At 40.5% G+C, this 17,399-nt stretch overlaps 1 protein-coding gene across 1 annotated transcript in view; it reads left to right on the top strand.

The window, feature by feature from the left end:
• Positions 1–16,410, top strand: part of ANKRD46 (ankyrin repeat domain 46) — a 37,274-nt gene extending 20,864 nt beyond the window's left edge. Inside the window, 5 exon segments of the mRNA XM_007104847.4 lie at positions 4,147–4,253; positions 6,775–7,111; positions 8,313–8,374; positions 8,377–8,470; positions 14,166–16,410. Of these exon segments, the coding sequence (XP_007104909.2) occupies positions 6,801–7,111; positions 8,313–8,374; positions 8,377–8,470; positions 14,166–14,382 (684 nt within the window). The 5' untranslated portion in view covers positions 4,147–4,253; positions 6,775–6,800 and the 3' untranslated portion in view covers positions 14,383–16,410.
• Positions 16,411–17,399: the final 989 nt, after the last annotated feature.

Consider the following 17,399-nt stretch of genomic DNA (forward strand, 5'->3'; position numbering starts at 1 on the left):
GTGTGTTTTGGGGTGTCTGTGGCCTTATTATGATTTTAGGCAGCCTCTCTGCTAATGGGTGGGGTTGTGTTCCTGTCTTGCTAGTTGTTTGGCATAGGGTGTCTAGCACTGTAGCTTGCTGGTCGTTGAGTGAAGCTGGGTCTTGGTGTTGAGACGGAGATCTCTGGGAGATTTTCGCCGTTTGATATTGCGTGGAGCTGGGAGGTCTCTTGTGGACCAGTGTCCTGAAGTTGGCTCTCCCAGCTCAGAGGCACAGCCCTGACTCCTGGCTGGAGCACCAAGAGCCTTTCATCCACACGGCTGGCACAAGGTGGCCATCCCTGGTTTCATGTCAACATGATCTCAGGCACAAACCTCCTTGTTTTTCCATTTTGTCTTTAAGTTACTTGTTGAAACAACCTGCCCGCGCTCCCCAGGACTGTCGCGGCTGCGGCCGCCGGGGCCCCTCCAGAGCTGGCAGCCTCAGTGAGGCTGCCCTCCCCTCGGGCTCCGGGGCAGTTCCTTGACGGCGGAGGGAAGAGACCCCGAGCTGGGAGTTACAGCTCTGCGGAAATGCGGGCTCCGTTCTCTCCGTTAGTTCTTAATACTTATCTTAAGGTTGTGTAGATTGACCTAAGATTAACATAAAATAAAATATAAAGGAAAGAGAGTATTAACTAGAGCTTTCTTATCAAGTTGGGGACTCACAAGCTTTCACTAAAACCTCCTTATTGTTATGTGGGTTGAGACAAGTGCTGTTTGGCATTAGGAGCTCTTGTTACTGAGATCTGGGTGACTGCCTTGTCCCAAAGGATGAGTGCCTCCATCCTCATGGTTTCCTGGGCAGTGCCACAGAGCATGGAGTTGGAGTTTTAATACTAAGCTGTGCCAGCCCTCTTAAGATCTGACCCCCAAAGTCCTGCTTTTAACAATCCCAGGGATTTAGCCTGTGAGCCAGTCATTGGACACTGTCCCTTATGGACACTGTCCCTTAGGAATCAGAACCAGGCCATGGTGAACAACCAGAGGACTTTCTGGGGCTTGACTATTCCCATTATTGACTGCTCTTATGGTTTGGCTTCTGCCAGGAGGAACCAGTTCTCTTTTTCTTTCCTGGAGGTCTTTACTCCCCACTAGAGGTCACCCAGTTGTTAGAAACTGCTGTTACCAGAGGATCAGTGCTCTCTGCAAGCTAGAGCACAGTACCCAGCCCTAGGAGAGTAATAACTGCTATTTTTTGGCTGCTTAAGTCATACAGCTAGTAAGTGGCTGAATTGGGATTCACACCCAGGCGTTCCAGCTCCAGATACATTCTGGGTGGAGTAGCCAAGCTCTTTGAACATCTGACAGTAGAGAAACTGCCTCTCTAGAGTACTGTTCACTCCTGAAAGTAGCGCCTCTCAGGACAGTCTGACTGTATCACATGTCTCTCTCCCTTCTGCTTTCCCCACCTCTAAAGCAGCCCCCAGTACGCCCATATCCGTTCCCAAGGTGACAGACTCAGCCTTCTGTGAATCTTGAAAGATATCACACATTAGTGCCTCAAACTCTGCTTGTGGAATGGTTCTTCTGACACATTCCCTTTGGTAAATACCAGGGCTTCTACCTGAGCCCTTCCAAATGGTAGGTCCTACAAACTCTTCCATAAATAACCTCTTACTCTCCTAGCACCCGGAGAAATGACCTCAAAGAAGACCTTTCTTCCTTCCTTCGTTCCTTCGTTCCTTTCTTCCTTCCTTCCTTCCTTCCTTTCTTCATGGAGAAGATGAGCACATTTAGACTCAACAATCTTTTCATCAAAATCTTTAGGCCTCTGTATGACCCAGACATTGCACTCCTGGCCATTTATCCCAGAGAAATGAAGACTTAATATAAAAATATGTACCTGAATGTTTTTAGAAGCCTTAACATAACGCCCCAAAACTGGAGATAATCAGATGTCCTTCAGTAGGTAGACAGTTAAACTGTGGTACATCTATACCTTGGAATACTACTCAGCAGTAGAAAAGAAACAAACTGTTGATACAGACAACAACCCAGATAAATCTCCAGAGAATTATGTTGAGTGGAAAAAAAAATCCTCAGAGGTTACATACTGTATGGCTCTATTTATGTAACAGTCTAGAAATGACAGAATTATAGTAATGGAAGACAGTAGTGGTTTCCAGGGGATAAGGAGAGGTAGGGGCAGGAGGGTAGTAGGTGTGGCTGTAAGAGGGCAAAGATCCTGGTGGGGCTGGAAATGTTCTGTATCCTGACAGTATCAATGTCAATATCCTGGTTGTGATATGGTACCGCTGTTGTTTTACTCTGTGTTACCATCAGGGGAAACTGGGTGAAAGGTACACAGGATCTCTCTGTATTGTTTCTTACAACTGAATTTGAATGTACAATTATCTCAAAATCAAAAGTTTAATTTAAAAAATCTTTAGTCCTCTTGACCCTTTGGGCAATAGTTAACGTGCCCCGATTTTTATTCATTTCTATTATTTCGTGGGGAATCTATCAGTAGCTTTCTAGTGCTTTATTTAGGGTCTTCAGCATTTTCTTGGCAGGTTTCTAGTAATTAGGTCTAATGCATTTATGTAGTATTAAGTTTGAAATCACATAAATTTGTAATTTGATCGTTTATTTTCTTCTGTGGCCTTGTCATATCAAAAGAAACTGGCAGAAAATGGTCTTTCTTATGGATTTAAGGAACCGTTAGGATTACTTTGGGGGCACATAAATATATAATCTATAATTCTGTCTCCAAATAAACAGCTACACTTGTCCTTTTCATAATATAAACACTACTATCTTCAGAATAACCCCTGCACCATTTTAACATTGAAAAAGCCACATCTTATATTAATATATTAGAGAGAGACTTTAGTCATGAAGACTCGGCTCTAGTGGGCAGGAGAAAAAAAGGAAAATAGTAGGCTTTCGGTGAACACAGTCTGTTTGTTCAGGGAAATCAGTTAAGTGGCTCAGTGACAATGAAGTCTGTCTAAACTGGTATTACAGACTTGCAGAAATATAGGGAACAGTTGAAGAGGGTTGGATGTTTTGCGTATTATCATGTCATCATGGTATTTGCCGAACTGTTGTGAGACTGGTCCTCACATGTAGTTTGTCTTCACTTCCAGCCTCGCACTGGTAGCTCTTATGATACAACCTGACTTACGTATGGTAAATGGAGCTTCATAAAATGCCATTGATTATTCCCTCTAAGTTTATTTAAAGGGCCTGATGACAGCGTAAATGACTAGTAAAAGTCATGAATTTCAGCTGGAACTCTAAATTTGGGATTTAGACTTTATGTCCCAAATTTACCACTTAGTATATTATCTGGAACATTTTGGGCACACAGTAAATGTTTGCCTAACAAATTACCATTGATTTTTTTGTGGTCCATGCTGCCTGTCCATGACCCCCTCGCTTCCACGTTCCCTCAAGAGAAGAGTGCAGTGGGACTGACGGGGGACTCTCCAAATGTCTGTCAGTGCCCTAAGGGGAAACCTGAGCGGGGGTCCCAGCGAAAGTGTGAGCGTGGGGCTGCACCGAGATGCAGGAGGGGTGGGGTGAGGCATGTGGAAAAGACTGCAGATAGATTTGAGCCAGTTTTCTTTCACACTGAAAAGAAAAGGTAGAGGGACAATCTCAGGAGGAGATTTAAGTACCAGTATGCAAGACAGATTAGACTTTTGTTTTCCTTAAATGTACCTGTTTGGTTTAAACACAAGTATTGGTTGTTTTTAATTTTTTCCCCCACTGCAAATAGCATTTTATTTCTAAAATTGCTTTAGTGGGCTAACCTGAGATGTAGCCACCATTTGTAATGGGAAAAATATGCATTCCAAATTCTGGTATGTTAGAGTGAATTTTCAGAGCGCAGTTTCTCCTCTGTTGATGGTAACATAATCTGACTCTCTTTCTTTCATCTTTCTGACCGTGCTTTCTTGTTAGTGGGCAGCAGAGCTTCTCCTTATTAAGCCCTTCTTTCCTCCTTTTCACCACTTTATTACTCGTCAGTGACTTTAGTAGCCTCATAAGTTGATGCCTTACCCATAGATTTTTCTGGAAAATATCCACAGGTCCCTGTACCTTGTCTATGTTTAGTAGAATAGCAAGTCCTTTTTCACACCACATCTTTGTTATAACTGAATTTTCTATTTATTATAGATCCTTGCTGGCACATTTCTGGATAGTGATAGTCTGTTGAACCTTCTTAAGAATTCAGAGATATTGCCGTGTGACCACGGAGAGAAAGATCTAATCTTAAGGCTTACGTGAGTATTTTCTACTGTGGACTCCCTCACAACATGTGAAAGCTTCTGTGAACTGTGGCCTTGTTTTGGGGCAGATTCAGTTCTATAGTCAAGATGAAAAATGTTATCTATCATTGGGCTTATTAAATTTGGAGGTTAGTAGTTTCTCAGGGACACAAAGAAATCGCAAAATAAACCATGCTTATTCTCACTTAAAAAATAGACAAGAAAGACTTGTCCTTTTTACTGAGACGATATTCGAAAGAATCCCAGCCTGCAAACCACAAGAATTCTTAACTGTTTGAACCAAAAATACCAAGTAGATTGTTTTTCATTATCTGTTCTTAGAGAATTTAACTGAAACACGGTACCTCTTGAAAAGCACTTGATATGTGGTATTTTAATTTTTTAAAAGCTTGTGATACCTCTGTCTTTTTTATGATCCAATCCAATGACTACTGTAGGGGAAAATAGGGAGATTACCCTTGAAAGAGAATTCTTGACTTTTTTTGAGAAACATCTTCCCATTGGGTTAATTTCTTTAAAAAGCATTATATAGTATCATAGTCTGAGGTTTATCTTATCTTGATCCCTGTAATTCTTAATCATAAACATATTTTCCCGTTATTTAGAATTATCCTTAACAGCTCCTTCTCACCCTGTATATCCAACAGGTCATTGAGTTGTGTTCATTCTATCTAGTGTATCCCTCTCCAGTATGCCCCCTTCTCTCTGCCACTGCCTTAGATCAGGCTATCATCATTTCTTGCCTGGATCTCTACAGTGGCATACTGATTGATCTCCCTGTCTCCAATCTTGACCCCCTCCAAACTAACCTCTCTGTATTGCCACAAAGTCATCTTTCTGAAAGACTAATATACTAAGACCATGCCATTTCCTCGACTTAAAATCCTTCAGTGACTCCTTACTAAAATTCAGGTATAGTAAATCTTACTATGGACTTGTTAGGAAGATTAAATAAAATTCATTAAGACCCCTTAATGCAGTGCCTGGCTCCGAACAGCCTCTCAGTCTGTGTTAATGTTTCCCCCTTGCACGCATGGCAGCAGCAGTGCTGAAGGTGGCCCAGGAATAGAGGGACAGTGGTTCTGCTGGAAACCAGGCTAAAAGGAGTAGGGGCCAAGAATCTCACCGAACTCCAGAGCCAGGCTTTCCTAAGTCCCCGGGAGGTTAGGCACAATAGATTGATCTAGCATCCAGTTCCATCTGTGTTCCAGGAAGACTTTGCCTGATAAATTATAAGCCAAGCTAATCTGTGACTAAGCTTTTTTAACCTTAGAGTAAGGGAGCCAATCTTAACAAACACATCGGTCTCTGCCTTTGTGTTTTCTTGTTTTGGTTTGTTTTCTCTTCAATTTCTTAGTAAAGTTTATTTTGTCAGGCTTTAACTTTTTCTTAAATGAACCAAGGAAGGGACAGTTGCAGGTGGGGTGGAGACACACCCGCGCACGCACGCGTGCACTGAGAGACCAAGAAATGGCTGAGGGCAGGGAAGTATCAATGAAGGATGTGTGGAAACACCTACTGGTGAACCGAGGCTACTCAGATGGGTGAAGTATTAGCATGGACACAGCTGGGATTGCTGCCTTTGTCCTGCCTCTGCATTCCCACAGAGACCTGTTTTTCCTCATCTCTCCATCTTCAGACAGTGGGAGTTTGGCAAAATCAGATATTTAGATAACCACAGAACAAAGCAGAATAGGATCAATACTGTAAAAAGGACAGAATTCTTAATTTCATGATATTTCCAGTTTTTAAATTTAGTTTGTTGCCTTCCTTAGCTTTTCTCTTTCTCTGAAAAATTTGAAGTTTGTGCTCTAAACACAACATTTAGCAGGTCCTTATTGAGTGTGAATTAAGTTGTTGTTTTTTTCATGCTGATTTAGTTAACTTCTGAGCTGATAATTCTGTTTTACCATATAGAATATCTCAAATACAATAAAAAGCAAATATATGAAAGAGAATTACTTTGTTTTAAATAAGAATCTCTATCAGTAGTAGCATTTGTGTGTGTGTATGTGCGTGTATAGGTAGTTTTATGAAGTTTAAGGAACATGCTGTCTTTGTCTTCTGACAGTGTAATAAACTTAAATCTAAGCACTTATATCTTGCTTCACTTTAAAAATATCCCAATCCAGGGACTTCCCTGGCGGTCCAGTGGTTAAGACTCCACGCTTCCAATGCAGGCGATGCAGGTTTGATCCCTGGTTGGGGAACTAAGACCCACGTGCCGCGTGGCGCGGCCAAAAAAAAAAAAATCTCAGTCTTTTTATACGATGAAAAGTGAAATACGGCTTTATGGTAATTTAATTGCAATTTTGATTCAACAGATATGAAAAAAATGAGACATTTTAATGGGAAATAAAATATAATAATTGATAACTCTGTTGTTTCTGTTTGGTGAGGTAATTTATTAGAGGCAGGAGGCCAAGAAGGAAAAGAAATAGCGCTTTTCTAAATACTTCATTGCCTTGATTTAGTTGGCTTCTCTGAATCTCGCTCACCTCGTATTTCATTACAGGCACATTCCGTCACCACATCTGAACAATGTCCTACGTTTTTGTGAATGATTCTTCTCAGACTAATGTGCCCCTGCTACAAGCCTGTATTGATGGAGACTTTAACTACTCCAAGAGGCTTTTGGAAAGTGGCTTTGACCCAAATATTCGTGACAGCAGGGGCAGAACAGGCCTTCACCTCGCAGCAGCCCGAGGGAATGTAGACATCTGCCAGTTATTACATAAATTTGGTGCTGATCTCCTGGCCACAGATTATCAGGGAAACACAGCTCTTCATCTCTGTGGCCATGTGGATACTATTCAGTTCTTAGTTTCCAATGGACTCAAAATTGATATTTGGTAAGTTCTGTGGTTTTTGAAGTCTTCTCACTTGTTCCCATTAGTCTGTCAACCAGTGATCTAATCTTGGAGTCTGTTGATTTTGTTTCCTCACTGATCGAGCATAGTGACAAGTTCAGAAGGGTATTGAGGACAATGAGTGAGGGAACAAGAGGCTGACTTCTAGATTTACGCTGAAGCAGTGTATGTTTTTCTATGAAAATAGTGGCTAGGTTCTGCTACTAATTAATTGTGTATTGTAAGACAAGGGCAAAAGAAGAAAAGAACTAACATCTGTTGAAAATCTGTTACGGCCTGGGCACTTGCACATACTATGTTTAGCTCATTTAATGCTCAGAATGAATAACTCTTAAGGTAGGTATTCATTTTACAGATGAAATAATTGAGACAAGCCTTCTGGGTTAAATGACTTAACAAAGGTCACCCACCTGGAGTTTGAACCTCGTCCCACCTGATTCCGAAGCTTGTTTGCCTTCTGTCGTATAATATGCCACGCTAGCTTCATAACCTCTCTGGGGCGCTCACAGTCCTTTAGATGCTGAGCAGCCTGAAGAAGTAGTGGTTTTTTGGGCTTGTTTTAGTGATTCCTTGTCTCTTGAGTGGGAAAGATATCAGGCCACTTTAAAAAGTGACCTTGACCTTTAAGCTGCAGTTTCATGTTGCCCTAATTTATTGGTGCTATAATGTCCCTCAACCTGAGTAAGACAGTGAATGGTTCTGCTGCTACAGAACAAGATGTGGTGGGAATTAACTGTAGGGTTCAGTGTTACTTGGGCTCTCTCCTGTTGTTAAATAGCTAGGTGAACCAAAGCAGCTTATTTGATTGATTTTGAGCGTGGGTGTTTTTTTTGTTGTTTGTTTAATTCTTAGACATTTTAAAAAAATATACACCCTTCTCATGAAATGTATAAATGTCAGATAAGGATGAATCTAGAATTTTCCAATTAATTTCTAGGAAGATGCCCTCTTTTTCTTTCATTTATTCTCATTTATCTACTCTTGCCTGTATATTTTTTTTTCCTTTTTCCCTAAAAGGAGGAAAAAAAAAAAGGTTAACTCAAAATTCAGGTTCCAACTCAACTGCTGGTTCTGCTCTGGGTTTTAATTTTGAGTTAATGGGGCCCATGCCTTCCTCACTGAGATCTACGCAAATGGCTACTAACAGTATAATATAACCTCTTTCTTTTTATGAACTTTTTAGCAATCATCAAGGTGCTACACCCCTAGTTCTGGCAAAGCGCAGGGGAGTGAATAAAGATGTCATTGATTGCTGGAATCTTTGGAAGAACAGGAGGTAAAAGGATTTAACAGAGGAACTCACTCAAAACTGGAGACCATGCAGACAGCTGAGAGTGAAAGGTACTCAAGATATCATTTTTTTACGGGGCAAGTCGCTTTAAGTGAATCTTTTTTTTTTTTTTTTTTTTTTGCGGTACGCGGGCCTCTCACTGTTGTGGCCTCTCCGGTTGCGGAGCACAGGCTCCGGACGCGCAGGCTCAGCGGCCGTGGCTCACGGGCCCAGCCGCTCTGCGGCATGTGGGACCTTCCCGGACCGGGGCACGAACCCGCGTTCCCTGCATCGGCAGGCGGACTCTCAACCACTACGCCACCAGGGAAGCCTGTGAATCTTTTATGACAACTTTTTGTCAGCTTTATGTTTATATTTGCTTTCAAGTAAAGTGCTTTGATACTTTCTTTGAACTTATATTAGTCCTTATGGCTCCAGATTACAATTGAAAAGCTATTAACGGAAAGTACTATGTGCCCACATGCACAGAATGTTCTGTTAGCCACTGGGCAGGGCAGCCTGCTGTATTGGTAGTACAAGTGAGAAGAGCTGAATAAGAGGGAGGGAAACAGGAGTCTGAGAATTTAAGCACAGGTCACAAAATGGAATTTCGAAAAAGGAGGAGAGTGATTAAGTCAGGAAAAGAACTTGGACAGTATTAGAAAAGACCAGAAAGCTACCTTTCAAAGGTAGGGAATTAAAGTGCTGAGGAAAAGTAAAACAGGAGGAGAGTAAGACAAGACTTAACACATACACAGTTCAGTGATGTGAAAGTGACTTTGACATGAGATGGAACAAATGAAATTTGGGCTCCTGTGAGTAATTGAAGCTAAGATGTAGTGACTGACAGGGTCTCAGATATCTCATCATTTCTCATCTGGAAGCAGTTTAGAACGTAGTTCAGGGAGCTCTAGAAATGTGACCAGTCATCTTTTCTCTGGCATCACGGGCTCAACAGGTAAAGTCTCTAGGCCAGAGTTAGTTGTACTAGCATGTAGTTTGGTCGACCACCATGGAGTTTAAGCTTTCCAGGTATTACAGGGGAAGAAGGATGATGAGCTTTATAGTCTCCTTCCAAAATTTTCAGTGGACCTAGGGCCCTCATTAGCTATTGACCCAGTAGCAGATTGACCAAGACTTGGAATTAGGAGCATATGGTCCACTTAGACTGTTGGGATCATTGTTTCTGTGAGTTCCAGATGAAATCCTCTGTTTTTCGTAGTTCACCCTTAATTTGATTCCTCTGTGCCCGTGACTCCTTTCCTCCCTCTTCGTGGACTGCCTGGTGTACTCCTTGGGGACCATTAATTCTACTCTCAAGTTTAGGATTATTTTCTTTGTTACAAATACTTATTGTTGTCCAAAGAAATTAAACAGTTTTACTTCTAGAACTGTGCATGCTCCTTATGAGTTATCACTGAATGCTGGCAAGTACATAAAATAAGAAGCCAGAGGTGCATTGGCAAGCCCTTCTTTCACCTGTGTGCTCTGGATTGGCAGTCAGGATGCTATAAGCAATTCAATAACATTGAGTTATCTGTTTTTTGTTAAAGATCATGTTCTTGAAAAATAACTTAAAATTTATTTTCAAAACTACTTAAAGCTTCTTTACTGTGAAAAATGTCCAAGAATGTGCATTTTCTTGGTATATATTCAGGACTTTGCTTGGTGTATTTTGTTAATAGCCAATTTCTTGGCATCTCTTTATTAGAAATATACTTTATTTTGCCTCAGTTGTGATTACTTATTAACTAAGAAGTGATTAGTGATTTGAGCAATGCGAGATGAAGTATTTATTCCTACTTCTTTCACGTACCTGCCATTGCACTTCAGCGTGAGAATTTGCATTATTTACGGCATTATGTAAAGCCTGTTCTTTGAAAATTGAATTATTAATACTTGTACTACCTAGTTGTCCTGTCATACTCCTGCCCTTCAGTGTCATGGTAGGAAGGTGTGGCTGAAGCTTAAATTAAAAAGCTTAAAGCAGCATCATTGGTCATTAGGGAAAATGCAGATCAAAACCACAGTGAAATACCACTTTATACCCAATAGGATGGCTACAGTCAAAAAGACGGACACTAACAAGTACTGACAATGATGTGAAAAAATTCAAACCATCATACATTGCTGTAATGTAAATAGGGAATGTAAAATAGCTTAGCTGCTGTGGAAGACAGTCTGGCAGCTCCTCAAAAAGTTACACAGAGTTACCATACGACCCAACAATTCTACTTTTAGGTATACACCCAAGAAAATTGAAAACACATGTTCACACAAAAACTTGTACATGAATTTCATAGAAGCATTGTTTATAATAACCAAAAGGTGGAAACCACCCAAAAGTCCATTGATGATGAGTGGATAAACAAACTGTCATCTACCCATCTAGTGAAACATTTTTCCACCATAGAAAGGAATGTAATACTGATTTGTGCTACAACGCGGATGAGCTTTGAAAACATGCTACATGAGAGAAGCCAGGCACAAAACGCCAAATATCATATGATTCCATTTATATGAAGTGTCCATAATCAGCAGATAGAAAGTAGTGGTTGCCAGGAGCAGGGGAAGGGGCAGTGGGAAGTGGCTGCTGAAGGTACAGAGTTTATTGTAGAGGCGACCAAAATGTTCTAAAATTAGATAGTGGAGATGGTTCTACAACTTTGCGAATTTACTAAAAACCACTGAATCATGTACTTTAATTTTTTAAATTTTACTTATTTTTATTTTTGGCTGCATTGGGTCTTCGTTGCCGTGTGCAGGCCTTCTCTAGTTGCAGCGAGCAGGGGCTACTCTTCATTGTGGCGCGTGGGCTTCTCATCACAGTGCCTTCTCGTTGCGGAGCGTGGGCTCGAGGCACGCGGGCTTCAGTAGTTGCAGCATGCAGGCTCAGTAGTTGTGGCACGTGGGCCCTAGAGCAAGTGGGCTTCAGTAGTTGCAGCACACGGGCTCAGTAATTGTGGCGCGTGGGCTCTAGGGCACGTGGGCTCTAGGGCGCACGGGCTTCAGTAGTTGTGACGTGCAGGCTCAGAAGTTGTGGCTTGCAGGCTCTGGAGCACAGGCTCCGTAGTTGTGGCACATGGGCTTAGTTGCTCCACGGCATACGGGATCTTCCCGGACCAGGGATGGAACCTGTGTCCCCTGCACTGGCAGGTGGATTCTTAACCACTGCACCACCAGGGAAGCCCCTGAATCACATACTTTAAAAAGATGAATTTTATGGTACATGAATTACATCAATTTAAAAAAAGTGAGGGAGGGACTTCCCTGGTGGCACAGTGGATAGGACTCCACGCTTCCAGTGCAGGGGGCCTGGGTTTGATCCCTGGTTAAGGAACCAGCTCCCACATGCATGCTGCAACTAAGAGTTTGCATGCCACAACTAAGGAGCCCACGTGCTGCAACTAAGGAGCCTGCGAGCCACAACTAAGGAGCCCGCCTGCCACAACTAAGACCCTGTGCAACCAAATAAATAAATATTTTTTAAAAAATAAAAAAAGTGAGGGTAAAGCTTAAAGGGATTGGCTAGTACATGGCATTGTGGCGTAGCTGTGTAATGATTAGCCTTTTCTAGAACAGGAGATAAAGCAAGATTTTGAATGTATTTAGTATTTTCCAGTTCCCTTATGATTCCCTGAAACATAGCATAACTTCTTAAGGGCCTATCAGTCAAGTTGATGAAAAACATTTCCCCACACCCCCTTACATGCTAAGTTTAATTTAGTTCCTTTTTACTTTGTAGGTATGGGATGACAGAGACAGTGTAGGTGACACATGTACAAAAAAGATTACACATGCACGCACAGACCATCATGCTAGAATCAGGTATTTCCTAGACAGTAGAAAACATTTCATTGGGTCAGGTTGCTATAGACAGTTCTGATTGGCAAAACTTCATGGGCTCCTAGAGAACGTGCAACTGAATTCTCATTTTACAGGTCCCTACCCCACCCGCCACTATCCAAAAGTAGAGTGTTCCTAGGAAACCTTTCCTTAAGCCGAGATGGCATAAAGCAAAGAAGCAATTGCCTTAGGACTCATCTTACTAATGGATGCACAAAATAAATCGAGATAAAGCACGGATGCTCACAGACACAGTTCAAAGATATTGCAGCTGGATGCTGAGATGCTGAGTGTAGTTCCTGGGGAAGGAGCCTGGTGGTGCCACTCTTGCTGCAAAATAAACATTGAACACTGTTTTTGCTTTTTCGCCTTTTTTCGTATAAAAGCAAAAATCCTCTTGGGATTACTTTCAGTTAGCAAATACTGGTAGTATTGTAGATGTTTCTTAAAAGTGAGGTGGCATAAAGCAAACTTTCAAAAAATGGGGGATACCTGTATATCTAACACTTTTAAGTATGAGAGCATGTTGACTCAGACATAGTCAATAAATTTCATGTAAGTCAAAATTAACCTCTCCTGAACTTCTTAAAGTTCTAATCTTATTTTTGAACTTGCTTGAGTTTTCTTTAAATTTTTGTGTTGTTGTAGATTCCCATTGAAAATGTCTTCTCCTATTCAGAAGATAAATATGAAAAAAAGTTTGGATGTCAAAGAGATTGGCCCATTAAGAAATCACCTTCCCATGATTAGAGAAGACTCTAAATGCCAGTAAACACTGAAGTGCCTTTGTTTAACAGTGTCAAGAAGTAAAATAAAGCTGTAGGTTACCAAAAAAAACAACAAAAAAAAACACTGTCAATTTTGCATGATGAACCAAACTCTTAAGACATTGTTTTGTGCTGTTTCCATTGTTCTGCCCCAAGATGGTTGGAAGAATATGAAGAGAAGGAGTTTAGGAAGGATAATAACAGCGGTAGATAGTTGATACCTACGATTATCGCCATTGTGGCTTTAATCTAAATGATACCCTATTGTTGGTCCTGCATGTTGTGACATATTGTGGGTGCTAATCCCTTAGAGTGTCAAGTTCATCACCGTGCAGCCTTCCAAATACCAATGTCAGATATACTCTATTTGTAGTGGTCATATTTCTCGCTTATATAGTTATGAAAACCTGAATCAGTGTTTCTATGGTATTTGTGCTACCTTATTTTCAACTAGACTCAGCCTTTATATAGAAGAGAAATAAAGGTATTTTGTGTTATTGTACAAGATAGAACTAAAACCAGTAGGAGGAACCTATTAAGAGGAATTCCTAATGGCTAGCCCTGTCCAAGTATACAACAGAGTGAAGAGTAAGCATCCATTACTAGAGTATTACAGTTTAAAGAAGGAATTCCTTCATTGGTCAGATTATTGAACTAAATAAAATTCCCTTTTCACTTTAAGATTCACATACTTTATAGAACAGTTTTTTAGATTTGCCCATCTTTGCTTATTTCCATTAACATGAATTCTCAAATTTTGAATCCTCGTGTTGAATTCTAAATTTCAAAGAACCAAAATGTGTTTTGCTTTAGTACCTGGTGGAAACCACTCATTTGACCTACTTCAAGACTTCTGCTTGGGACGTTTTTATTAGAAAAGGATTTTTAACTGACTCTTCTAGATACTAAACCAAGAAACATAATCATTACTGTTTAGCAGTTTATAGTTAAAGTTAGGTTGTCCAGATACCTGCACATATATAAATCAGTACACAGATGGGTGAGAATATATATATATATTTATAAGTCAGTTTTTTTCTTGTAAATATCGTATTTTAAGTTTGGTCTTTTCTAAACAATGCAGTTCCTATGGTTTTATGCTTTTGAAATGTGTTGTTTCATGCCCTTTCTTTTCCCTTTGCTTCTCTCACAGTGCCATGGAAAGCCATTCCCTTCTCAATCCCAACCTGCAGCAAGGTGAGGGGGTCCTGTCCAGCTTCCGAACTACGTGGCAGGAGTTTGTAGAGGATCTGGGCTTCTGGAGGGTGTTGCTCTTGATCTTTGTCATTGCTCTGCTGTCCCTTGGCATCGCCTACTATGTGAGTGGGGTGCTACCCTTCGTGGAAAACCAGCCTGAACTGGTGCATTAGAAGAGCCCATGGGAGAGGAGGCAGATGCCAGTGTCCTGGCTTCCATTGTTTGTTCTCAGTTTCTCAACGTTTTCTCTTGGTCAAGGCAGTGAGGGCTGTACATTTTTTCTTTTTGCTGTTTTACACGTTGTAATCCTTGTAGAAGAACTAACTGCGTACTGTAGTCAAGTATACTGTCCTAAAGCTACCTCCAACTCAGCCTGACTTCTTAGGAAAGGCTCTGCATAGCCTTGTTTGATAAAAACATGGAAGTGACTAAAGAATGAGAGAGAGAGGATGAGACTAGGAAATCCTTGCTACAGAAACCTTACCCTCACATAAGACCAACTAAAGTGAAGTGTTTGAAGGTTGTCTTATATGATGAGTTTCGGTTGGTAGTTTTGTTTTGTTTTTGTTTATTTTTGCAAGAGCTGCTTTTCTCTTTTTATTTACTTTCTCTGGGGAATATCGGGGGCGGGGGCTAGGGGAGAATGAAGCATTCAGCTTAAAACCTGAAGTGCTTTTTTCAAATCCTGTCGAGCAAATCAGTACTTTTGGAATGTTTGGTTTGTTTTAATATTTTCAAGTCTAGTCACAAACCAAACAGAACTTTTGAAAATGAGCTGTATTTTCCTCAAAAATGACTGATTTGATCTTATATTTATTTGTTTTTAGGATAATTTTGATTTTTTTCTAAGCTGCTTTGCTTGTTGTTGATATCTGTGATGAATGAACTTGAGAAGTTCATTTTGTTCATTTTACAATTTCCCCTAGTGTTTATTTCAGAGATTTTCATCAAAAATGCAGTCAGAAAACTTTCTCTACTCAGTAGTTAGCAGGGGAAAATAATTCTGATGTTTAAATGTCACTGTAATTCTCTAGTACTATTATTATGGTGAAAAATTCAGTTCTATAAGCTAGCTGTGTTGTCACAATTGTATCATAGTTCATAATTTTTTCATTTTATGTGCAATCCTGTTTAGAGGCCCTGTTAGAATGGTGGTGACAGTACCATCCATGTCAGTTGTTCTCCGATGGCAAGAATGGATGGTGTATTTCTGAATTAACAGTGCTGAACACTATTGTACTAGGTGTCATAAACTCTTTATGAATGCTCATATTATGTAAATTGAAGTATGGCCCCCAAACTATATTGCAGGTTTTAGCAGTTGTTTGAAGGCCTCTTTTGTTAATGATTCTGCTATGTTTAAGTCATATTCTTGGGTTATTAAAAAAGGATATGAAGACTTGAGAATTATTCATTGGGTGTAGTCAGAAAATTATAGTGGAAGAACTAATGGTTTTATTTTTTAGAACCTAAGTCATCTAAGCTACTGCTAATTGAATTGTTGCTAGAATTAGAAATTATAATTTAAAGCAGAATTGGTATTTCTGTGATTCTTTTTGCTTCTTAATATTTTCTCTTTTGCATTTATATGTCTAGGATCGAGGCATTTTTCTTTCATGTGACTTTATCCTGTCTTAAAGAGCTGTTCTAAAATTCCTCATTTACCTGGCTGCCTCAGGATCAGCTCATAGCATCTTGCTTTTAGGTTAGATACCAACAAAATTAATCATACTTGGTGTAAATACAGCAAACCGTGGATGTTGGAATGGAGAACACTAGAACTCAAAATCAAAGTATATTCAGATTAAAAGCTTTGGAATTAGCTTTGCTTTTGTTTGTAACTCTAAACAGATGTGCAAAATTGGTTAACATATATGTAAATATATTGCATTTTTTAAAGATTTATGTTTCCTTTTAAGTGCTGATTTCTTTGTATTCTATTCTCTGCATTCAGTATTCAGTAATACTACCAATAAACGTATTTATAATCTCTTAATCACAATCTGTTTGCCTAGGTATCATTGTTTTTCTTTTAATTTAGGATTTTTAAAAATGGGTTCCAGTTGGCTGTCCATAAAAACAAAGGTTTTTTTTTTTTTCAAACCTGATGTAATAGGTATATCACGTTTCACGTATGTTAGCCTTATAAATGTTCTGACGCTAATTTGGGTGAATTGCTTTTGGATTTAAGAGTGATGATAACTACCATGATTAAGCACCTCCCAATTTTACAGGTCAGTCCACATGCCTCATTTCATGCTTCTGTTCACCCCACCCCTGCTGTATTTCCCCATTTTATAAGATGAGGAAACTGATACTAGGAGGTTTAAGTAACTTGTCCAATATCAGACAGCTAGGACGTAGTGGAATAGGGATTCCACATTCAGGCTCTGTCCCCAATTATAAGTTTGCTTTTTCTTTCTGCCCTGCTGTCTGTCATGAGTCTGGCAGTGGAACCATCTAGAATCTTGCCTACTGCCATCTCAGCAACACCTGTTACTAAAATTTTCACTCCTGTTTCTAAATACTTATCTTTTCCTCCTCCTATAATGCACCATTTTTCCACATCCTCCCAGGATTACTAACCCTTCGTATTGAAGCTCAAACCCTGGCATGTTCAGAAAACCTAACATAGTTGAACGTATCTGACTTCCCACTTCTCTACCTATCATTCCTCATCACTTACCATACTCAGTAAACAGGTAGTTGACCCTTGAACAGTGCAGGGGTTACTTGGAAGTAGGGGCACTGACCACCGCCCAGCTGAAAATCAGCGAGTAACTTGACAGGGGGCCCTTGGTATCTATGGTTCTGCATCTGCACATTCAGCCAACAGTAGATGATCTTGCAGTACTGCACTACGTTTCTTTTTTTAAGATTTATTTATTATTTATTTATCTATTTTTGGCCGTGCTGGGTCTTAGTTGCGGCACCCGGGATCTTTGTTGAGGCGTGCAGGATCTTTCGTTGTGGCGCCTAGGCTCTTTGTTGTGCTGCGCGGGTTTCCTCTTCTCTAGCTGTGGCGCACAGGCTCCAGGGCGCGTGGGCTCTGTAGTTTGCAGCACGTGGGGTCTAGTTGGGGCGCGGGCTCAGTAGTTGTGGCACATGGGCTTAGTTGCCTTGCGGCATCTGGGATCTTAGTTCCCCGACCAGGGATCAAACCCACATCCCCTGCATTGTAAGGCGGATT

The sequence above is a fragment of the Physeter macrocephalus genome, chromosome 15 (assembly GCF_002837175.3).
Source record: "Physeter macrocephalus isolate SW-GA chromosome 15, ASM283717v5, whole genome shotgun sequence".
NCBI classification, from domain to species: domain Eukaryota; kingdom Metazoa; phylum Chordata; class Mammalia; order Artiodactyla; family Physeteridae; genus Physeter; species Physeter macrocephalus.